At 36.3% G+C, this 24,962-nt stretch overlaps 1 protein-coding gene across 1 annotated transcript; it reads right to left on the reverse strand.

Annotated features, from left to right (window-relative positions):
• Positions 1-913: 913 nt before the first annotated feature.
• SCAND3 (SCAN domain containing 3) lies at positions 914-24,509 on the reverse strand. The gene is made up of 4 exons (XM_057699963.1): positions 24,090-24,509; positions 9,443-9,590; positions 5,828-7,326; positions 914-2,830 (listed from the first exon to the last, which is right to left on the reverse strand). The coding sequence occupies exons 1-4, from the start codon at positions 24,507-24,509 to the stop codon at positions 914-916; spliced, it is 3,984 nt and encodes a 1,327-aa protein (XP_057555946.1).
• Positions 24,510-24,962: the final 453 nt, after the last annotated feature.

The raw sequence follows: 24,962 nt of genomic DNA on the forward strand, positions 1-24,962 counted from the left end.
TTGGTAAAGATAAGATGTTAGTGTGGGCACTAGAAATTCAGTGCCCACACTGGAAATTCAGTCAATATGATCTATTGTTGCTATGTATTTGGGATGAGGAGTAGGAGAAAGGATGAAAGATGAAATTGCAGTTAATTAAGAGTGAGAACAAGGTAGTTCTTGACAGCAGTCTCCTGTACACCCAGAAACACCCTTATCTGAGACCTTGACTGACAACTTTGCATATGGCTAATAGTAAACACCACCCCAATCAAGATAGAATATTTCATCACCCCCCAGAATTCCCTCCACAATAACTCATTTTTACTACTGTATTCTAGCTGTTGAATAAACAGAGTACATTTTATTCTGTGAATGGACATTTGGGTTGCTTCCCATTTGAGCATTTATAAGCATTGATGGTTTTCCCCCACCTTATCCACTTAAACACTGCACCTAAACATGCACCTACAAAACAAACTTATTTATCAACTTCCAACCAAACCACCCAGGATCAGCTTAACAAACTTAACATCTTACTGACCCCCTCCCTTGTATTCAAGTTCTAATTTCACCCCTTGAATTCACTTCCCTTCACTGATCAAGTCTGCCATTTCAAAGAAATTATTCCCCTCTTGAAGTCATCCTACAATCTTAGTATCCTAATAAAATACAATAATAAAAAGACACAAAATACAAGACAAAATTTTTTAATATAAGAATGAACAGATTTAAAATTACATCTTAATAAATATAACAAATATAATGGGGAAAAATAATAAAAGAATTATAAAAACTGTACACTTTAGTGTACATATAGGCAATTTATATATAGACTTTTTAATTTAATAACATAACTTTTCATACTTCCATAATGCCTATATGTATACTTTGAATTAACACCTTATAAATTAAAACTCGGTATTTAAAAAATTTAATGTGATAAGTGAGCTTGCTTCTTGCTTGTTAATTTGTCTAATCTAGGTTGGATTGATGACAATGCTACTCTCAGGGGATAATGTATATTTAAACTGTTTCTATGTTTTGTTTTAATAACACTTAATGTAGAGAAGCCAGTTTCACAGAGGTATGTCGAGGGGAACAGAAGAAGAGATTTTAAAGCAATCTCAGCAAGCTCAGGATATTCATTTTTAACTTTTATCCAAAATGAAGCAAGTGATGCTGTATTTTCAAAATTCACTTTCAATCCTTCATCAGTAGCCAGCTTCAACAACTTATCCTGTAGGGTTATAGTCAAATTCAAATTATCTTTTGATGAAAGGAATGGATTTTGTATCCACGAATTTCCTATGCGTGGATCTTCTTTTGTTGGAAAATACAATTCAAAACAATCTAACAAATTTGTAAGATGTTCATTGACAACTTTTCGCAGATGTACAATATCAAGATCATTACCTACTTCACTGATAACTGTTGTTAAGTTATGGAACATGTCATAACAATCTGTAGAAACTCTTTTTTTCCAAGCTTCTAACTTTTGTTTTTGTCCTTCAATCTTATCTGCCATTGAAAAACATGTTGCATTCTTTCCTTGCATGCAAACATTAAGATCATTAAAAATACTGAAGATATCAGATAAATAAGCAAGTTTGGCCGTCCAATTCACATCTTTGAAAAGTTGGGACCAAACTGGTTTCTTGCTCTGCAGAAATATTAAGAGTTCATTTCGTATTTCAAAGATTCTTGATAGAACTTTTCCCCGTGATAACCACCGTATCTCAGCATGTAATAACAGTTGCTTATGATCAACTTCCATATTATCACATAATAAAGAGAATAATCTTGAGTTTAATGCATTAGACTTTACATAATTCACAACTTTTACTATGTCAGTAAGCACACTACTTAGTTCAGCTGATATTTTTTTCATAGCAAGACTTTCTCGATGAATGAAGCAATGTGTGATTTTACATTCTGGTGCAAGTTCTTTAATCTGGGTAACCACTTCAGAATGTTTTCCTGTCATTGAAGCTGCACCATCAGAACACACTCCTACACAAAACTTAAATTCCAAACCACATTTGTTGACAACATAATTCTTCACAGCTTCATACAGTTCTGAGCTAGTTGTGTTTGTTGGTAAAGAGGATGAAAAGAAGAATTCTTCCTTTATATCATCATCATGTTCAAACCTCACATATACTAAAAGAATTATCATGTTAGCAATATCTCTGCATTCATCAAGTTGCAATGAAAAATACTTGGCTAGTTTTATTTGTTCTATGAGTTGGTCTTCCATATCATTTGCCAGTTCCTGAATACGTCGAGCTATGGTGTCATTAGAAAGTGGTACTTGAGCTACCTTCTTTGCTGCAGATTCACCCAACATTTCTAAGCAAACTTCTTTGATGCAGTCCTTCACTAGAGTCTCGGCAATTGTGTATGGTGTTTTAGACTTAGCAACCGGAAGTGCTACTTTGTAGGAAGCCCGCAAAGCACTAATGTTTATGTGAGAAACATTGAACACTGGCTTTGGTTGGCTTTTCAATTCATTACTCTTTCTTTCAAAGAATTCTTTTGGTTGTGAACTTATTTCTTTATGTTTTGAATATAGATGTCGCTTAAGTTTCGATGGTTTCATTGCTTCATTAGCCAGTACATCTCCACAAATAATACACTGTGGTTTCAGCACTTCACCATCAATTACGGCTACAAAACCAAACTCAATATATGAGGGATCATACTTCCGAGTAAAACTAGTATGAACTCTTTTGTTTTTCACTTCCTCAGGATGACTTCCATTGTTACCGTTTCTTTTACTACTACTTCCATATTCAGAAAAGGTGTGTCTTTTCTTCACAAAAAAGTCCAGGGAAGCTTGTCTTTCCATCTGCAAATTAGAATTAAAAATAAGTAATACAGATTTTACTTTCCTCTTTGATAATGTCAAACTAGAAATCAAAAACTAGGCTTGCATCACCAAAAAGTCTACAAATAATAAATGATGGAGAGGTATGCAAAAAAAGGAACTCTCTTACACTGTTGGTAGGAAAGTAAATTGGTACAGCCACTATGGAGAACAGTATAGAGGTTTCTCAAAAAACTAAAAACAGAGTTACCATATGATCCTGCAATCCTACTCCTTGGTATGTATCTGGAGGAAACTATAATTTGAAAAGATACATGCACCTCATTGTTCATTGCAGCACTACTTACAATAACCAAGATATGGAAGTAACCTAAACGTCCATCAAAAGATGAATGGATAAAGAAGATGTGGTATACATATATACAATGGAATGTTACTCAGCAATAAAAAATAATAAAACAATTCCATGTGCAGGAACATGGATGGACCTAGAGATTATTAGCCTAAGTGAAGTAAGCCAGACAAAGACATATACATGACATCGCGTATGTGTGGAATCTTAAAAAAAAAAAAGATACAAATGAATTTATTTCTAAAACAGAAAGAGACTCAGAGACATAGAAAACAAACTTATCAAAGGGGAAAGAGGAGGGGAAGGATAAATTAGGAGGTTGGGATTAACATATATACACTACTATATATAAAATAGATAACCAACGAGGTCCTACTGTATAGCACAGGGAACTTATTCAATATTTTGTAATAACCTATAAGGGAAAAGAATCTGAAAAAAGAATATATATATATATATATATATATACAACTGAATCACTATTCTGTACACCTGAAACTACCTGATATTGTAAATCAACTAAAATTTAAAAAAAAATACCCAAAACTTGGCCTGATTAAAAATATAAAATGATTTTAAAATTAAATTATAAGATAAACAAGTGCTCACATTTTCTCAGAGTTTTATACACTTTTGGGTTACAGCTGACAAGCTAATCATAGCACATCACACATTTTAATGTGAACCTATTGTGCTTGACTAATGTACAACTGCTACCACATGTGACTCACCCAAACTGAATATTCTATTTGAAAAGATGAGTTCATTAATCATGTGCTTGGGTATTGCAGCAATGCCAAATTGTTGCAAGTGTCCAAATACTCTCAATTTGTATACTTACCTCATTATGGACTAGTATAAGCAGTTTGCAGATCAGCACTGGTCTGAAGAACAAACTCTGAGTACCACTGGCCCAAATCATGTGTAACTTTCAAATTTCAAAACACTAACCTGAACACATATTAGCTCCATTTTATAAAACCTACTGATTAAAAATCTCTTTGGCTTTATTTCACACTCTGCATTTAAATCAGAAAACCAAATTCTTTTCCGACACAAACCCATATCTCCCAATCAAATTTATCATCCCCTGCCCTTCCTAAATATTTCTTCATTTGACCTGAGATGCCCTTTCTTACCTCTCCATCTAAAGTCACATACAATTAAAACAAAGTGACATTAAATTCAACTGTTCCCAAATTTATCCTTCTGTAGAAACATACCATCATGCATACCACTTATCCCCTGAATCCTAGCTTTCTCATTTCCCTAAGAAATGCTTGACATCAGAAAAAAGAGATACTACTGTTCTTCACCCCAGAAGAATAAACAAAGCGGCATCCAAGGTTATAACTTCCAACTTAAAAAAGGAGTGGAGGGAGGACATTAAAAGTAATTGGCCTTTCTTTGGAGAAAATATATCCAAGATAGCCATAATTGTGCCTTAGTATGCCATGTCAAAAATTTCTCACTCATCATGATCACAATAAAGTAAAACAGTGAGTCAAAAATTATCCACTCTCTGGCTGTAGAATTTATTTTCATTAACTTTTAGAAAAGACAAATACTTCATTTTTCAACATAATCTCCTTACTTATCCATCTGTCAACAAGCTTTCATATTCCCTCACTAAAAAATGTTTTAGGCTGAGCTGTGAGCCACAAATTCACCACTGTCCTCACTTCTTCATCAGAAGTGAAACTTTGTCCTTGTAGGACTGCTTTCAGGGTACCAAACAGGTGAAAGTCTGATGGAGCAAGATCAGGACTATGGGGAGGATGCTTTAACACCTCAGAATGAAGTAATCCACGACAGACTTAGGTTTCGAAAAGTTTGTGCAAGATGGGTACTGAAACGACTCACAGAAGGGCATAAACAGAAGCGTTCGGATGTCTGCAAACAAAATTTGGGCTGATACTCTAAGGAAGGTAAAAGTTTCTTAAAGAGAATCATTACTGGTGATGAGACATGGATGCATCACTACGAGCCTGAGAATAAACAACAGAGTATGGAAAGGAAACATCTTTAATTGCCGTCCAAGAAAAAGTTCAAAAGTCAACCATCAGATGGAAAATTGATGCCTACAGTTTCCTGGGATTCTCAAGGGCCAGTACTGGAACACTATGAGGAAAAATGTTCAACAATCAACAGTGCTCATTACACTGAGATGCTTATTGAAGAGCTGAAGCCTAAACTTAGGGTTAAACACAAAGCACTGCTATCCAAGGGTGTTGTGATCTTGCGTGACAATGATGTCTGCACACTTCTGCCCACACTGTTGACATGCTGCAAACACTTCGTTTTGAGGTGTTAAAGCATCCTCCCTATAGTCCTGATCTTGCTCCATCAGACTTTCACCTGTTTGGTCCCCTGAAAGCAGCCCTACAAGGATGAAGATTCACTTCTGATGAAGTGAAGACAGTGCTGCATTCGTGGCTCGCAGCTCAGCCTAAAACAATTTTTAATGAGGGAATACGAAAGCTTGTTGACAGATGGAGAAAGTGTATTGAAAAGCAAGGGGATTATGTCGAAAAATGATGTATTTGTCTTTTCTAAAAGTTAATGAAAATAAACTCTACAGCCAGAGTGCAGATAATTTTTGACTCACCCTCGTATAATGAGGTTCTTCCCCTGCTTTGATCTACAGCAGACACTCAAACTCTTACCCAGTCTCCCACTTTGTCTGATGAAAATGGTGTCTCTGATGGTTTTAACATTTTGGAAGGTTGAACAGTTAAACTTCTTGCAAACTCATCATGTTTCCTTTTCATTGTAGTGGTCTCATAGCAAAGACTACAAGTTATTCCGTGGTGATAACCCTCAGTTTCATGTTGAGAGGGCACTCCACAGATTACATGGACGTTCCTATCACATGATACACAACTATTAACACCTGTGCATTCTTTTTCACAAACTACACATGATAAAAAATTCAGTCTGCTTTCAGGAGGAGTTTTTTGGGCTACCTTAGGAATAACAGAAAGATTTTCTTCAATATCACTACTATCTGTTCCAGTCTCAATGTTTTCTTCATACTGGGCTCTTACAGTATTTTCTAATTCTTTGCCGCCCTGTTCCAATTCATTTTCTGTGTTCAGGCTGGCAACAAGTTCTTCAGTTAACTGAGAATGAGACAGGCCCGGTTTTGCTCCAGAGCTAAACGTACCCTCACATGGAGTCTGTTGCATGCCTCTGTGATAGCGCTGATTTTGGATCATCTGAATAAACCACAAAAATTCAGCCCAGTGTGATGAATTGTTAGTTTGCATCCAGGAGATAATCCGATTTTGGATATCCTCATTTATAGTTTGATTTATAGAATTTAGACTTTGGCAGGGCTGAGGTTTCCCATGGACAATTTTCAGTTCTGGCCAAATATTACTAAGTTCATTGACAATCTGGCTTGAAAATTCCCTCCCATTGTCAGACTGTAGAACACTGGGTGCTCCAATAATTGTAAAAATATCTAAAAGAGCATGTGCAACCTCCTTAGGCGTTTTAGATTTTAATGACCGCAAAAAACTCAACTTTGTACGAAGGTCTTGATAATGCATAATAAATTTATACTCCCTATCAGGATTCAACTGCATGTCTATAAGATCTACTTGGCATCTTGAGTTAAGTTCCTTAATTGGCTTTGATGTTAGAACTTTCCTGAGTTTTGAATTTTTTTGTTGGCAAGGTTTGCACAGTGCCAGGTATAGCATTATAACTTCTTTTGTTATATTCTTGTATTTTGCTTGTAACTCTTTCTCCATGCGGGTACGTCCACCATGTCCAATGCTGAGATGTGTATCATGCAGTATGTCAAATAAGTCCTCACTGTGTAAATAATACCGTATTTTATCTGCTTCCCCATTTATAGCCTCAATCAGCTTCTCATGTCCTTGTACCAGGATCACATCAAATCTAGCCAAGCGACGGTAGTCAACTGATTCTTTTTTTGCCTTAGCCTTAGCTTCTTTCACTTCCCTTATTAATTGACAGTACTTTGCTTTAGAAAATATCTTGGTATTATTACTCTTGTTTTCCAGTAACACTGCTAAGCTTCTGAAGAACTTTTCTCTCATGTTTTCTGGTTCGATTTCGGCTTCATTAGTATCTAAGCTACTAAAGTTATCATCACCCGTGCTTTGAGACATCATGGAAAGCCACAAAAATGACCCTAAAATATAAAGAAAAAAAATCAATTAGACTATTTGGGAATATAATCTAAAATATGTATATTGCCCAAGTAGCCACTAGTGAGAGCTTGGGGTAGAAGTAGATGCTATGGACACACAACAGGGGGAATATAATTTTGGTTAGGGAGTCTACCTTTGGAGGAATAAAGAGAAGGTAAATGAAGAACTCTACCCAGGAACAAAGAGTTCAGATATAGTAAAGAGTAGAAAGCCAGGATGTGACTTTCCAGAGCAGTATCTAGGGTTAGCCTTAAAGGAAAGTACTATTTTATGTAAAATAGGAAGCAAATCGATGTTATTATTTTTTCATTTATTTATTAATTACAAAAGAACATTTTTTTTTGGCTAGAAAAGTCTCAGAAATACAGTAATAGATTTTTTTAAAGCTCCAGACTATATCACATTTTGTTTTATTCAGTCCGGTTAGCTGTTATAGCAACATTTGGGGCTTAAGTTTCAGCATCATACGTTTTGCATGAGCTCCCTTTTAGTGCTTGTGAAACTCTAACCCAATACAAATAATCTTATTACTGATTTTAATAAAGAAAGAGTAGCAGATAAACCTGAAGTAGTGAAAAATCTCTGACAATATAGCATATTAAAGTAAATGTTTAGAATATTCATAATAACAGAAACATTTAGAATAAATCAAATTTGGCTAGTCTTGAGGATACTATTTTGAAAAAAATCAAAAAGAATAATTTGGAATTAGCATGTCACCTCTAAAGTTGTACAGCTGCTTGGAAAAAATACTTTCTCTCATGTCAACATTGTTTACACTACCAATTTGCATACCAAATATTGAAATGGAAAATTTAAATCATTCTCAAATGTTCATAATTTCCAAAATTTCAAATTAATACGTTACTGCGTGTTTTGGCCTCACTTAACTCTCAATTGTTCCAACAACACTTCCTTGATCATTTAATTTAAGCTTACAGTGAATTCTCCTTTCTTGAAGACATAATTTACTCATAACACAAACCAGCACTGTAGCACTTTTTTCTTTAACTGTTTCATATGTAGAACTAACAAGACTGTAAGTTTCTAAAGAAGCAGGGATCACTTTTTCCTCCAGTTATCTTTCCCATTATCAAACACATTACTACATAGAAAAGTGTTAGATAGGGAATTCCCTGGTGGTCCAGTGATTAGGACTCAGGTGCTTTCACTGCTGTGACCCCGTTCAATCCCTGGTTGGGGAATTAAGATCCTGCAAGCCAAGCCCCAGGTGTAGCAAAAAAAAAAAAAAAAAAAAAGTGTTGGATAAAAGTTTGTTAACTTTATAATGCAGATGACACACTCATGATAAGTGGTATTTCAAAATGTGACTGAAAAGACCATTATATAGATAGTATTTCTTTCCATACTGATACATTTTGGATCATGCTATGGAGCCATGAACATAAAGGAAGGTAAACAAGGATAAATCGTGGGGAAGAAAGAAATACAGGGCAATGTAAATGAGAACCAGGAGAATAAGAGCTTCATAAATTTGTACTATCAATATTAGTGGGTCTAGGATAAGCAGAGAATACGGATTTGCTAGGGCTATAAGAAAATTATAAAATTATATCAATTATATTTAAGCTTTCTGGAAAAGACAGCTGCTCCAGAACTAGGACAGCCTGTGCCTCTGCCTCCACCACACACTACACTGTTTAATAGTCCTTAGATCTCTAATGGACATAGACTTCAGAAATCCCATTTTCTTCAGTAGAATTTCTAAGTAGTATTTCCAAGTCTTAAACAGTCATATGAAACAAGAATTGGGGGCAGAAGCTATAGAAATGGGACCCACAGCTACAATGACAAGTGATCAACATTTATATACAGAGGCATCTCTGATTTATCTATCCACAGGTACTTAATTCCACTGCAAAATATCCATGAAAAATCTTGTGTTCAGCTATTTTTTACATTATTACCTGACTGCTTAATTCAACTCCTTTAATAGCATCACAGTACACTGGTTGAACTTTCCTTCAGCTATATTCAGTAGAAGCTGCAATGGAATAAAGTTTGATAATCTTTCAATGAATGGAACTTTCCCTCCCCCAAATCTCATCCTCTTTCCCAAAACTAAATTATCCTCACCATTATCTTGAAGTGCATGTGGCTCTGGAGATTCACATTCCATTCTGTCTTCTATAGTCTGGAGACGGGTACCTAATGACACCTTTGCAGTATCCAGAAGATTCATTTCTTCCATAGGAACTTCCTGCCCATATGTGCCCTGTGGGATCTGGGGATAAGTAGGTACATTTGGAAATTAATATTAGTAATATCATTGCACAAACCATAGCTAAACCTCAAAACATTCTTCTACTGAAATAGAATGGATATACAAAGAAAAAAAAGTCTTCATTGAATTCTTGAGGAGTGCAAGATAGAATAAGAAGAGAAATACAAAATGTTGGGATGAATAAAGCCAGAGCCATAAAACAGAAACTGTCTCCATTGGACAGGAGTTGATATGCAAACCCGTGGATTCTGTTTCGCGGAATAGCAATGCAAACACATTAAAGAAATCTTTCCTAAATTGTGACAACCGGAAGAAAATTGTAAATGAGTTTCAGTGTGAACAATTAAAAGTTAATATCTGGGGGGAGGGTATGCAAATTATCTAATAGGAACTGTTTAACCCAGGAAGAAATCTGATAGTTGTTTTAGACCAAATGTGGAAAACATTGGCCCAGTGTGTCACGGATGGGAGGGGAAAAAAAAAAAAAGCCAATCGAAGTGGATAACTGTGTCGGGTGAAAAGAAAACATTATCTTCTCCTTACGCCAATCATCTAGTGGTCGGTTTATAATTAAATTTACCCAGTTGTCCGCAGAACATACAGTTGACCCTTGAACAACATTGGTTTGGCCCTTGCGGGGCGGGGGGTGTTTATCTGTAGGAGGATTTTTTCGATAGTAAATACCACAGTACCACACGATTCTCACGTTGGTTGAATCCGCAGACGCAGAAACGGATATGGAAGAACCACGTAGAGAGAGGACTATTTTCAACTGTGCAGAAGGTCAGTGCCCCAACCCATCACCCCCATAGTTGTTTAAGGATCACCTGTATTTTATGTTGTTTGTTTGTTCTTGTTCATGATCCATTCAATATTTATACATTGTTTTTGATTATTACATCTCTTTTGCTTCTTTTAATTTAAAATCCTTTCCTGACTTTTTTATGACATTAAATTTTGAAAAATCTGAAATATTTGCCTTATAGAACATCCCACATTGGGGACTTGCCTGACTGTTTCTTCACAAGTAGATTCTGGTTACCCTTTTTTTTTCTCCTTTGTTTTGTTTGGGTTTCTTTGAGGAACAAGAGCCCAGTTTTTTTTATTTGAACATTTCTTCTTTCAGAGCAGTATTAATGTCCATTACACCTCCAGCAACAATGCCTTCCTCGGCCATGGCGGTGGGTCACGGATTAAACCGAATCTCGAACGCTCCCGAGCCTCAACCTCCGCGCGACTTCGCGGCGGCAGGGAAAGAGCTAGTTAAACATTTTTGGAAGAATACTATATAAGTGATGTGTACTTACTGTGATACATCACAGGGTTACATCAAGTTATCAAGTCATTTTATTGTAGATAATGCTAAATTTGACTACTTAGTTAAGGTAGTAACCACTAGCTCTACCCATTCAAAAATACATTTTTCCAACTGTAATTAATAATAATGGGGTAAATAATTTGGAACTATGCAAATATCCTATTCCCCAGTGGTTTTAACATTCGGATGATGATTCAGATGATGATTTCTGCTTGAAACAGTTTTTACACTGGGGGTTGCAAAATGGTGACTTCCTACTTTTACAATTCCTTCTACACTTATTAGCTACAATCTTCTGTCCATCCTACTTTGTTGTCTCTCTTTCTGAGTATCACTATAGACTTATTTTATAATCCATTCCATCCTTATTCACTTTGATACTCAAACTGTCTCAAATTTGGTCAGTGGGAGCCCCTTGATCTGGCTCTTGCAACCTTTTGACATGACCCCACTAGTTTTTGGTCTGGGTTTTGGAACATGCAAGCTTTCTGGAACAATAAACAATACAAGGACCACATTGTACGAGAGTGAGACAAAAATTATCCACTCTGGCTGTAGCATTTATAGAAGTTTTAATGTAACTGGTGTGAGGATAATTTTTGACTCACCCTTGTATTTTCCCTGTCCCAGATCTAGTTTTAACTGTTTTTTTCCCCAAGAGGTTTACTTCATTTTAGCGGACAACAATGTTTAGTAACAAAGATTGAGTAGTATGTAGGCTCATTCTTAATAGGTGTCATCTCCTCTGGGCCCTTTCAAAGATAAAGCTGGTAAATATATTTTATAAAATATCATGAATCAACTCAACTTCAACACCTACAGAATTTTCCTCACCTTTCCATTTTCCATGTTAATAGCTTCCTTCTCCCACAGTTAAAAAATAGCAGTTCATAAAAATGTATATATTTACTCATTTGCTCTAAACTACAATAACACAAAAGAGTTTCAGAATCACCATGCTTTGTGTTGTAGAACAATTTCAACAACACACCTACTAAGTAAAATTCAATATATCTTTGCAGCTCTATAGGTCCATAGACAGTATCCCACTAAAAGTGTATGGTTAGAGTACTGTGGTCAAGTCACCGGAATTATTTTTTTCCTCTGTATTATTATGTTAATTTGATATATTGCTGAGTTCATTTGTTTCTGTTTTTATCATTTTGAATTTAATATTGTTTTTTAAATCCTGAAAACATTTACACAATATTAAAAAAAGTATAAACAAAATATGTATTCAGAGAATTCTTGCTCATATTCACATTGCCTGCATTCTACTGTTCCCCCCCATAAAAAAACAATTTTTGTTGTTGATGCTTTACCCTGTTTATTTAAGCAAAAGTAAGTAAAAACATTATATATACATATATACACATATGTCTACATGTATATATTTGTGTATATATAATATATATACAAACTAAATGCAAACATGTATATACTTATTTTTTTCATACTATATAGTAGTTTACACCTTTTTTTTCACTTCATATAAAAATATTATCTGGAAATCATTTCATACCAGTTCATAGATATCTTTGTCATCCTTTTATGTGTATGTAGTGCCATTATATATTGTTGCACCATAGTTTATTCAATCACCCTTATATGGATGGGCATTTAGGTTGTTTACAACATTTTGCTATTACAAATAATACGGCAATGAAAAACTATGTCTGTGTTGCTTCTTACTTGTAGACGTGTATTTTCAAAGTAAATCCCCAGAAGCAGTATTGCTGGGTCAAATGGTAAATGCATACATAGGTGTTAGATGGTGCCAAAATCCCCTCCATAGGGATGGTACCATCTTGCACTTCTACCAGCAACGTATGAGGGGAACTGTTTCCCTAGTCAGGCCAAAAGATTGTATTGCCAGTCTGATAGGTGACAAATGGCACATCAGTGTGGTTTTGATTTGCTCTTTTCATGATTGAAGTCAAGTATCTTCTTATAGCCATTTATTTGTTTGTAAAAAAAAAAAACTGTTCATGTCTTGATCATTTTTACTGCACTTCTGTTAAGGAGATTCTCTTATACCTATGATATATTTTGCAAATATTTTCACTAACTTATTATATTGATTTGCTTGCGAGTTTTGTCCATTTAAAAAAATGTTTCATGTAGAAACAAATGTTTTTGATATTACTTCTAGATTTTGAGTAATTCTATACATTCAGATTATTTTAAGTCATTCTTGTTTTCTCCTAGTTCTTGGGTGTTTAAATTTTTATATATTGATCTCTGACACATTTAAAGTTTATTCTGGTTCTGGAATATGGTATGAGGTATGGGTTTCAAGTGTTTCTTTTTGAAATGGCTATTTCTTTGTCCCAATACCATATACTTAAAACATCATTTTCCCCACAGTGATTTGAGACGGCACATATATTGTATACTTAATTTTCATATATGCTCCAGTCCATTTTCATGCTTTTTATTGTTTCAGTGATCCATCTATTCACATGTCAGTACCACAGTTTTAGCTAAAGAGGCTTTATGGTATGTTAGTATCTAACAAGACTATTCTCTTCTTTACTCAAGTTTTTCCTACCAATTTTCACGCTTATTTACACGTATGAATAAAGTTCATGTATCTTAATCCTTTTCAAAATTAAGCAATTAGTTTTGTTTTTCCTAACATAGTAGATAGAAATTCATTTTCCATTGTTTTCAAGTTTTGGGTTCTAAGCAACACAGACATCTTCCCTGGCTATAGATAAACCTATAATATAGTAATATCTTATTACCTAATAAGGCAATCCCCTTAGTATTCACTTCAATGCACACTGGCTGGTTGGCTGTGTTCCTCAGCTTCCCCAGGTTCTGTTTGCTTACTTCTTTATGTTACTTACCATTGGCAGGTGATAGATCTTGGACTCTGCTATGGTCTGAATGTTTGTGTTCCCCCCTCCTCAAATTCACATGTTGGCATCCTAACACCCAATGTAGTGGTTTTAAGAGGTAAGGTCTTTGGGATGTGATTAGATCATAAAGGTGGAGCCCCCATGAATGGAATTAGGCCTTTATCAAAGAGATAGCACAGAGCTCCTTAACCACCTTCTGCTATGTGAGGTTGCCAATGTGTAACCTGGAAGACGGCCCTCATCCAACCATGCTGGCACCCTCATCTCAGGCTACCAGCCTCCAGAACCATTGTTTTTACTTGTTTATAAGCCATCCAGTCTGTGGTATTTTGTTATAGCAGACTGAACAAACTAAGACAGAATCATATTTTACTAATGGTATGGTTAAATAAGGAAAATGCTGAATAGGAGATGACATCAATGACCACAAATAGGTTATCTAGCAGGAATATTCAGAAGTTTTTGCAGTGACTTTGAATAAACACTATCTTTAATATAAAAGCATGTTTGAGAGGTCCCTGGTGGTCCAGTGGTTAGGACTCGGCGCTTTCACTGTGGTGGGCCAGGGTTCAATCCCTGGTCAGGGAAATAAGATCCCACGAGCTGCATGGAGCGCCAAAAAAAAAGAAAAAAGAAAAAAAGCATGTTTACCTCCAAGTTATCCATATGGCTCTGTTTATTATGCTAGTATTTGATTGTTTCATTTTCTTAGGAAACCAGAAGGACCTATTTAAAGCTCTAATGTTATCCTTCCTTCAGCCTTTGTGTAAGTTAATTTACTAAATCTTTGTAAAATATGAATCTGTAAATTCAGTTATCACACCATTCAATAGGTATGTTTTCCTGGACTGTGTTACAATTTAATATCTGATGATGCTAAGGCTAGAAATGATAGTGGACAATAGGGGAATCTTGTAATAATCCAGGAAGGTGGCTAATGGCTAACTGTTTGGCACAGTTTGTTAGCAGTAATCTAGACTGTTCCTGCCTGGCATTTCAATCATTGTAACACTGTATCTGTGTTACCAACTTACTATGGCTTTTTATACTGAAATAGTGTCTCTGCCTATAACTTTCCAGATTAAGTCTAAAGCATCAGTGCCATTCACCAAAAGAAAAAAAAAAAAGTTATACAAGTTGCATTACAGTGTTTTTTATACTATTCTAGTTTAGGAGAGCTTTCATTGACTTGTAGACCCTCTACTCACTTCTATACCTGGATCTTTGTTAGTTATCTAAGCAACAGGTAAACTGGGAGTGAGACGTTTTAGGTAGATTCTATTCTGAATCTCCACCATTGTGAAATCTAATGAAAATAGATTCATAAATGAAAATAAGCATTCAACAGCCAATAACCTCCTGAAGCTGTCTTAAGAGAACAGCAGCCTCGGGGATTAATCACATCTCCATGGTTAATTCTAAAACTGCACAAGAATGAAAGTTACAAAAAAAAAAAAAAAAAAAAAAAAAGGCTGTAACCTCCTGAGAACCAGAATTCTGATTTATACTTATTTATCAATAGTATACCTTAACGTGAATAGAATACAAATTACTCTTCAATTGTAGGCTTTGAGTATAGCACCTGATTCCAATTCTTTAAGTGTGCCAAGTACAGTGGAAGTGCCTAGCCACTTTATATCCCTGCCAAAACTGCTCTCTTGCAAATAGCCTGGTAGAAGCCATATTGCACTCAAACAGAACATTTCAATAGTTTGCCTTGCCTAACATTCTTGAGGACAAGGAAAACAATTTGGTTGATCAATATATAAGACTCTAGCATGGAAACCTACCCAATACACACTTAGCATTAATTACCCATCTCTCCATCTAACTTGCAAAATCCAAGTAAAAACTTAGCTTATCCTCTGGTGGGCATTTATGAACTTGGTTAATTCTGAAAATTTCTCTCATTGGGCCTTGGCTTTACAAAAATAATTTCTTATTCACATTACATATGAATCTAAAAATGTGCATACAATCAAGCACCCTAGCCTATCATACAGGAGACATCAAATAGAAAAAGAAATTTTTTTCTTAATACAATTTTTATTGAGGTATTATAAACTTAGAAAAAAGTACATAACTCATAAGTGTAGAGCTCGATGATATCACAAAGTGAACTACTTATGTCAAAAAACAGAACATTATCAGCATCTCAGAAAGCTACTTGTGCCCCACCCTCTTCTCCTAAAGTAACTACTACCCTGACAACTGTCACCACAGATTCATTTTGCTTTTTGAACTTTTATATACATATAAATAGAATCATATAATATGTATTTATTTTTGTCTGGCTTTTTCTGTTCAACATTAAGTTTGTGAAATTCATCCACATTGTCGAATGTAACACTTGTTCATTCATTTTCATTGTTGTATAGTATTCAATTGTACAAATAAACCATGATATATTCATCCATTAAACTTTTAATGGGCATTTGTGCTGTTTAGAGTTCTTGGCAATTATAATAATGCTGCTATGAATATTATTTTACATGTCTTTGAATGTGTTTCTGTTAGATATATATCTGGTAGTAGGTTTGCTGGATCATGGACCATGATTATATATGGTAGATATTTCCAAAGTGGTCATAACAATTTATTCCTATCAGGAGTACATAGGCATTCTAGTAGCTCAATATCCTTACCCAAATTTGGTCATGTCAGCACTTTTAATTTAATAAAGTGGTTACCAGTGTTTTAATTTGCATTTTTCTGATCACTAAGATTGAGTAATTGTTTTGATTTTTATTGGCTAACTGATTATTCTTTTTTTGTAAAGTGCATGTTCAAGTCTTTTCTTAATTTTTCTATTGGGGTATCTGGTTTTTTTCTTATTGATTTGTAGTACTTTATACATTCAGATATGAGCTTTTAGTATGTAGTTTGTCTGCACCTAGCATAGGGCAAAAGATAAATCTGGAAGATTTTAGGAAAGTGATGCTTCACTGATGTCCGAGCTAGTGTTATTTTCAATGCCAAGCAGTGATAAGTTAAGCAATAGAAAACAATTATTATGGCAAATTAAAACAAGCCAAGCATGTTTTGTTTTTTAAAAAAGCTTTTTATCCACAGTACTATAAGGACACTGCCATGAAATGAGTATAAAAGGCAATTATAATGCACATATAAATTCTTAATACTGCCTTAGAAATGTTATTCATTAATCAATCTAAATTACAAAAGTCCTCAATGAAGTTGTAACACAACCCAAATTACCATAATATACTGTCGATCTTCATGTCTTGATTTATTTAAGCTGACTGGCTAATTCCCCATTTGCAAACATCAAAAAGAAATACTAGGTTAAATAATCAAGGGTTAACCTATAATTGATAATAACATAGAATTACCTAATTTTTGCTGGATTAGGAAAGTTAATAGAGGTATTAATTTGTGTATTAGTGACATCCCATCATTTCCTATGCTAAATGCTGTTATGATTTTTTGCTCTACAAAAAAAAAGAAAAACAGACGCCATACCAGTATCCAGGTGCCTGCTAGTGAAAATGTTATGCTTTAAAATGTACAGTAGACTACAGATAATTTTGTATTCACCAGCAATATCCATGGAAATTACTTTGTTTGTAGAACTGTCATCCCAGTATCTCAAAATTATCCTCAGCTGAATAATGAAGTTTCTGAAATGATTTTGGTGTGCATAGTGATTAGGATTAAAAACATAAAACATCTGGAGAAAACTTTCCTGATCCACCTAACATTAAACCGTGACTAGTTTAGATTGTATGACAATAACGTTGATTTTTTCCTTACCCTCAATTCTACAGATCAATTCTACAGTAGTGTCTGAACTATGAACTCTAATAATTCATATTCACCAAGCAAAACAAGATTCTCAAATAAAGTAAGGTAAAAGGTGTCAGTGGATGTCAGTATTCTGTTGGATGGCTTGAAAATGTCCATGGATATTGAACCCAAAATGCACATAAACCAGAATATTCCAAAAGGAAATAGTCAATGATATATGAATGAAAGCCAGTATGTATTATAATATCATGATGGGATTTAAGGAATTTATGTGTCATGCTCCTTTCCTCCAAGCTGTATACCATGTTATAAATTTACTCCCTTGTCTTAGACTGCGCAAAGTATATAAGAAACCAATTTTCTTTTAAAACAAAGTTCATAAAATGGTTGAGCCATTTCCCTTTGGTACAGTTTTCCCTTCTTTGATCTTAAGAATAAGATATCATCAGGGGAGTTGGGGTGGGATGAACTGGGAGATTGGGATTGCCATATATACATTACTAATAAGAAAAAAATATCAAATTGTACGCTTTAAATGTATGCAGTTTATTGTATGCCAATTATATCTCAATAAAAGTTCTCATGATAGATATCTTATGTAGAATGTTTTGTATAATATAATAGCATGCGTTTCAGTTTGCCCAAATCTTTCCATAACTGGGGAAAAGGAGGTCCTGGAGTGAAAGACGAGTCGTCTGGGAGACAGGGTAACCTGTTTATAATTAAACAGTCATATCAATTCTGCGAAGTTGGTATAAGCACAACCAGAGCAGCTAAGTTATGAAACAAAATATAGATATGGCTCATTGTGATGCATTTCCCACTGACTCCTCATCCCTCACAAGCATGCATGCGCACACCCCTTGCCTCTTTTTTTTTTTTTTTCAGTTTTGTAACTTGCTTTATTTTCTTTCCTCCCCCCCCCCCCAACCTCTTGCCTCTTGATTCTTCTACATTTCCATTAGAGGGACTAATCCAAGGTAGCTGGGCCTGGTCTTGGAAGGAATAGGAGGAATTCCACTCTACCTTTACCACAGAAGTGTAAAGGGTGCCTCTCGATAGCAAAAATAAATTACAAAAATGAAATTACTTCAAACTGGTTATGACAGCCATTTGTCTTTCACTATATGATTCCTAGATTTGATTTTTTAAAATTTCTAGTAAGAAATTTTGGTCATAAAATAGTGGAGTAAATATGGCTGTATTCATTAGAAATGCATATATTTCCCAATTAATTATAACACCTAACTTATAGTGGTTTAAACAAATAGGGGTTTATTTTTATCATATGCTAACAAATCCAGAGGAGGGCAGTTGCTGGCATGGATTCACATACCTAACAGTTTTGTCAGGGACCCGAGTTGTCTTTATATTTCTGTTCTGCCATTCATAACATATTGGTATTCATCCTCATGTTTATCATCACGTCATGGTCACAAGATGGCTTCCACAACTTCAGATATCACATTCACATTCAAGACAGGAAGTGGGAAAAGGCAGAACTAAACACATCTGTGCCATTTTATAAGGAAAATAAAAGCTTCCCCAGAAACTCCCAGGAAATAGGCTTATTTCTCTCTGACCAGCCTATGTTGCATGGCCAACTCTAGACAAGGAAAGCTGCAAAGTGTTTAGCTGGGTACATAGCCAACATGAACAAAATCAACATTTTTTTAGGGAAGAAAGAAGGGATGTACAATAGATACTGGGTTGGCAGCTAAAAGCATCTGCAACAATGGCATTTTCCCCTCCCTTCAGAAATCACACAGATACAAGAAAAATGAGAAACATTTATGCAAACTTGACATTCAACAAGACTAGGAGACTTCTATAACCCTAAGTCACATGAAAAACTATGAAACAAGATCAGAGCATAACCCTGAACATTACCCAGGATGGACTAAACACCAAGTCCTACCAATGGCTGCATTTTTCAACAAAGCTAAAAGAGGAAAATTTTAAAGTAACAGGTACATCCTAAGGGAAAAAAGTAATATTATTCATTTGAAAGAAAGAGAAAAGGTGTGCTGGTTAGAGATAAGAAACTGCCTGTACAGGCATCTATGCAATAACATATGAACTCATGAAAAAACATGCTTTCTGCAAAACTGCACACAAAAAAATAGGATTTATGAAGAAAATAAAGTTATAGGGGACTTCCTAGGTGGCGCAGTGGTAAAGAATCTGCCTGTCAATGCAGGGGACACAGGTTCGAGCCCTGCCCTGGGAAGATTCCACATGCCACGGAGCAACTAAGCCCGTGTGCCACAAAAAAAAAAAAAACAACAAATAAAGTTATAGGGTAGACTGTTTAAATTCTACACAACTTTGTCAGGAGAGCACTAATAAAACTACAGAAATTCCAGTAAAAGTACAAGTGTAGTCAAAAAGACATATTAAATAAAGAAATGTTACATTAAGTATAGGATTTTACCTTAGAAAGGTGATGGTATCTTGTTAGGAAGACGTGTAACGAAAGGGTGAGGCAAGGGTAGAGGGTATGATCATCAGAAGTTCTGATGGGGACTTCCTTGGTGGCGTAGACATGGGTTCAATCCCTGGTCAGGGAAGATCCCACATGCCATGGAGCAACTAAGCCCATGCGCCAAAACTACTGAGCCTGCACTCTAGAGCCTGCAAGCCACAACTACCGAAGCCTGCAACGAGAAGCCACTGCAATAAGAAGCCCCGGGCAGCAACTAGAGGAAGCCCTCACAAATCAACGAAGACCCAACGCAGCCATAAATAAAAAATAAAACAAAATTTATTTATAAAGAAAAAAAAAAAGAAGTTCAGATGGGGAAGCATTTGCACACTTTCCAAGAAATGTAGTGATATTACAAAAATATAATGATGGTTCTGGCTCATCACTGGCTTATAAAAAGATATGCAGTTTTTCCTGCTTTAAAATTTTCTTTCTTTCATAAAGAAGCTGATTACACAGCTCCAAACAGGACCTTATGCTATGAAGTGAAATCCCGCTGCGTTCTGCATCATTATTTTCTATCCACTGCAATTGCTTCTCTATCATACTTAGAGACGAAGATAACTGAGAACTGAAATGCTCTTGTGGGATAGCTTGTTGAACTGCATCATCTTCTTCTTACACACTTCCATTTGAGCCTCAGCATCTAACTGTTGTAGCTCTTGTGTAGAGAGAGCCTCTGCATGAGATTGCAGTAGTTCCTCAATATCTTCACTCTCAACTTCTCCAAATCCAATCTCCTTTGCAAGTGCGATACAGCTTGCTTTGATTTGAGGGAGCTCTTCTGAAGGTTCAAAGCCTTTAGAATCATAAATTAAATCAGGGAGAATCTCATGTCACACCCCATGCAAGCAGGCTTTGGTGACATCATTCCAGGACTCTACAAGAATATCAATTGCAAACTTAATACACTATCAATTCCAGAATTCAAAAACTGTGTGTGCACTGTCACCCCTTGTAGATGGCAATAAACACCTTGAAAGTTATCCTTAAATAATAAGTTTTAAAGAGTGTGATCACATCCGGATCAAGGGGCTGAAGTAAAGCAGTTGTATTAGAAGGTAAAAAAAGAACTTTAATATTTGAAGAAAGTTCAGCAACTGTTGGAGGATGGCTTGGTGTATTACTGAGAACTGTAAGAATTTTGAAAGACAAATTGTTCCACTTGAAATATTTTTAAAAATCACCTACAAAACATCACCTAGACAATAAGTAAATATCTGCCCTGTCATCCAGCCTCTCTTGCTAGACTTACAGTAGTCACCCAGGATAGTCTTTACAATTCCTTTTAAAGCTTGTGGGTTGGCAGAGTGATAACCACACAGGCTTTAGCTTTATATTCCCGGTGGCATTCCCACCCAGCATCACAGTCAGTTGATCTTCTGTAGCCTTAAACACCGGATCCTATGTTTCCTCCTTCAAGATACAGGCCCTTGAGGCCATTTGCTTCCAATAGAGACTGGTTTCATCAAAATTAAAAATCTGATCCAGGTCATAGCCTTCTTTATCAATCAAATTTCTTAACACTGGAGGAAATGTCTTTGGAGCTTCTCGGCACTCACAGCTTCACCAGAGAGCTTAATACTGTAGAAATCATAGCCACTAAACCGGCCACTACTTGCGCTAAATGAAGGCACTTCTGCAGGATCTTCCACTTTCTTCTTAAGATCTTCATGTATTGCTAACGTCTTCTCTTTAATTTTGAGAAAGATTACCTCTGATTGCTTCTTTCTTTGGTATAAAATCCAAACAAATGTTCTATTTCTCCCATTTCCTTATGCCTTGTTCTAATAAATTTTGTAGCAATGGCAGTTGTTTTAGCTAGATAACGTTTTTTTATTTTTCCAGCACTGTCACATGCTCTTTCGTTTAATTTCAAAACATTTTATAATTTTGAGCTTTTCTTCAGTTGTTAAATATTTTCTTCTTTTGTGCTCACTAGCAGAAATTTTATCACCAGCACACTTCTGTGCCACTTGCAAACCCCCTTGCCTGCTCATCTTCTGAAATACAAAAAAGTTTAGCAAAAAATGCACCAAAATGGGAGAGAACTATGCACATAAGGCCTTTCAAAACAGAGACTGGGGCCAAGAGAGCCAAGAGGAAGGATGTGGAAGTGAATAACATTATGTATCAGGGTGAGTCAAAAATTATCCGCACTCTGGTTATATTAAAACTTCTGTTGGCCACACTGTCTTATCAGTACCTTCCGCTCAAGGCTACTGTCTCCCCAGTCACTGCTGTGCAGGTGTGAATGTGTTACATCAATTCATTTAACTGCAGTGCAAGTAAAAATGGATGCCCCACTTGTGATTTGCACAAAAGAAGAGCAGCATGCAGTGATTTGTTTTTTTGTGGTCTGAAGGTGTACCTGGTGCCGTTATTTATCAAAGACTTTGTGCACAGTATGGAGAAAGTGTTTTGCTGCGAAGGAGTATGTATGAATGGATAGAACAGTTCAAGGAATGTCACAGAAGTGTTAGCCATCAAGAAGGAGCCAGACGCCTGTCCATGCCCACAGCTGATGACAACATTGAGTGTATACATGGAATGATCCTGTCAAATAGATGAGTGACAGTGGATTATGTGGCAAACTATTTGCAAATCAGCCATGACTCAAACATTCAACAATCAACAGTGTTCATTACACTGAGATGCTTATTGAAGAGCTGAAGCCTAAACTTAGGGTTAAACACAGAGGACTGCTATCCAAGGGCGTTGTGATCTTGCATGACAATGCACATCTGCACACTTCTTCCCATACTGCTGACACTCTGCAAACACTTCGTTTTGAGGTGTTAAAGCATCCTCCCTATAGTCCTGATCTTGCTCCATCAGACTTTCACCTGTTTGGTCCCCTGAAAGCAGCCCTAAGAGGATGAAGATTCACTTCTGAAGGAGAAGTTAAGACAGCAGTGCATTTGTGGCTCGCAGCTCAGCCTAAAACAATTTTTAACGAGGGAATATGAAAGCTTGTTGACAGATGGAGAAAGTACATTGAAAAGCAAGGAGATTATGTCGAAAAACGATGTATTTGTCTTTTCTAAAAGTTAATGAAAATAGATTCTACAGCCAGAGTACAGATAATTTTTGACTCACCCTCGAACAGTACTGTGTGTCTTCACAACTTGCTGCACTCAGCTATAGTCATATACTTGGCATTCAGCTGCTCTTACTTGGTGGCCCAAAACATCAACTTTCTGGGAAAACTCATATATGAGCTAGCACAATTTCAGCATTATATTGACTTATTTCCTTATTTACCAATCTCATATGAAAGAGTTTGCATTCCAGAAAAACATGTTTTAGCAGATCAGACTGTATACATAAAACGTTCGTATTCAAAAAGAGTTCAGATAAATGAATAGATTGTATCATTATAGAAATGTAAGAGGGTTTGGCAATATCCATATGTTCTAAAATTACTGTCATAGGAAGCAAGTATACTTTCTTAAAAATAACCTCTACTGTGAAGGGAAAAGACAGAATACTGGCTCAACACACCTCACATACCAACACTGCAAGTACTGAAAAGTACCTAGAAAATGATGCAAGTAATCACTTCATTGTACAGATGAAGTCATCAAAGTCCAGAGAAGGTGTATGCCCAAGGTTACACAGCTAATTAGTGATAGAGCCTATCATAGAACCCAGATCTTATGATTCACCATTTCCTGACATTTCCATTAGACTACTTTTCTATTTGTCTTTTCTAGAAGGTATTCCTTATATACCTACATTGATTTACTTTCATATATGGTAAAAGTAGTGGGTATCATAAGAAGAGACAGCTACTTTAATCTCACAGTCACTGAATAAAAGATATTTTCCATTCACAAGCAATAGACCATGGTTTCCCATTTGGTTACACTATCTCCTTATGAGGCTCAGCTATCAGTGACATGAAAATTGTCATCTCAGAAACATGAATCTATTCGTCTACACCAGTGATCAAATAATGCCCAGAACCATAATTTGCAGCGTCATTGTGAAGTTAACCCTACTTACTCCACCTTGGATCCACACACTCAAATTCTTCACAAAAGACAGCCCCTCCAATTTCTCACCTGCTGTCTAGGTTCATCAAGCTCCCTTTCCAAATCTTCCAGCACAGTCACCACCTCCTCTCCACTCTCAGGATGATGCTCCCGCACCCAAGTCTGGAGCTCCTCAGGCAGGATGGTCAGGAGCTGCTCCAGCACCAACAATTCCAGGATCTGCTCCTTGGTGTGTATCTCTGGGCTCAACCATTGACGGCAAAGTTTCCTGAGTTGGCTCAGAGCCTCCCTGGGTCCAGGAGTCTCCTGATAGCAGAACTGCCGGAAGCGTTGACGAGAGAGTTCCCTGGTACAAGACAAATTCTTCTGTAAGCAGGATTCCTGATCCCAAATAGGGTCTTCTTCTTTAACCTTTACTTTGATAATCTCCCCTTGTTCCTCTGAAGCCTGCCCGACTAATGCTGGGAGGGCCCCGGGGGTTGCCGCCATCCTTAGCTTAGCTCAGAGGAAGGCTCGCTTCAATGAAGGTCTAGGCAGATGGGTGATTTTACTTGAGGTCCCCAATCAACCCTTGGTCAGGAAAGTTTTCGATGTAAGAAAACCCTGTTGACACAGAAAAATTACAGACGCAACTAAAAAAATTTTTTTGTTTAGGTGACAACAGGGCAGTTACTTGAGCAATTCCATTGAAAGTGAAGCCATTCTCTGACAAGACCTGAAACTGTGAGCACAGAACTACTCACTAAAGCTCCAGGACCACAAATTGAGCGGCAGGTTACTTGCGAGACAGAAAACTGAGGAGACTTTGGCCCTAAATAAAACCTGGGTATACGACTGCCATCAAGGAAACCAGACAGGTCTCTGTAAAACCGGCGCTCCCTGTGGCCCAGGCCCAGGTGGAGAGGGCGAATGGCTCCTGCCACACGGCTAGCCGGCTGAGGA

This window comes from Hippopotamus amphibius, chromosome 11 (assembly GCF_030028045.1).
Source record: "Hippopotamus amphibius kiboko isolate mHipAmp2 chromosome 11, mHipAmp2.hap2, whole genome shotgun sequence".
NCBI lineage: Eukaryota > Metazoa > Chordata > Mammalia > Artiodactyla > Hippopotamidae > Hippopotamus > Hippopotamus amphibius.

Coding starts and splice junctions, on each gene's coding strand:
- SCAND3 (XM_057699963.1), bottom strand. CDS start 24,509: ATGGCGGCAACCCCCGGGGCCCTCCCAGCATTAGTCGGGCAGGCTTCA. Junction 9,591..24,089: donor TTGATGAACCTAGACAGCAG/GTGAGAAATTGG, acceptor ACTTATCCCCAG/ATCCCACAGGGCACATATGG. Junction 7,327..9,442: donor ACATGCACTTCAAGATAATG/GTGAGGATAATT, acceptor TTTATATTTTAG/GGTCATTTTTGTGGCTTTCC.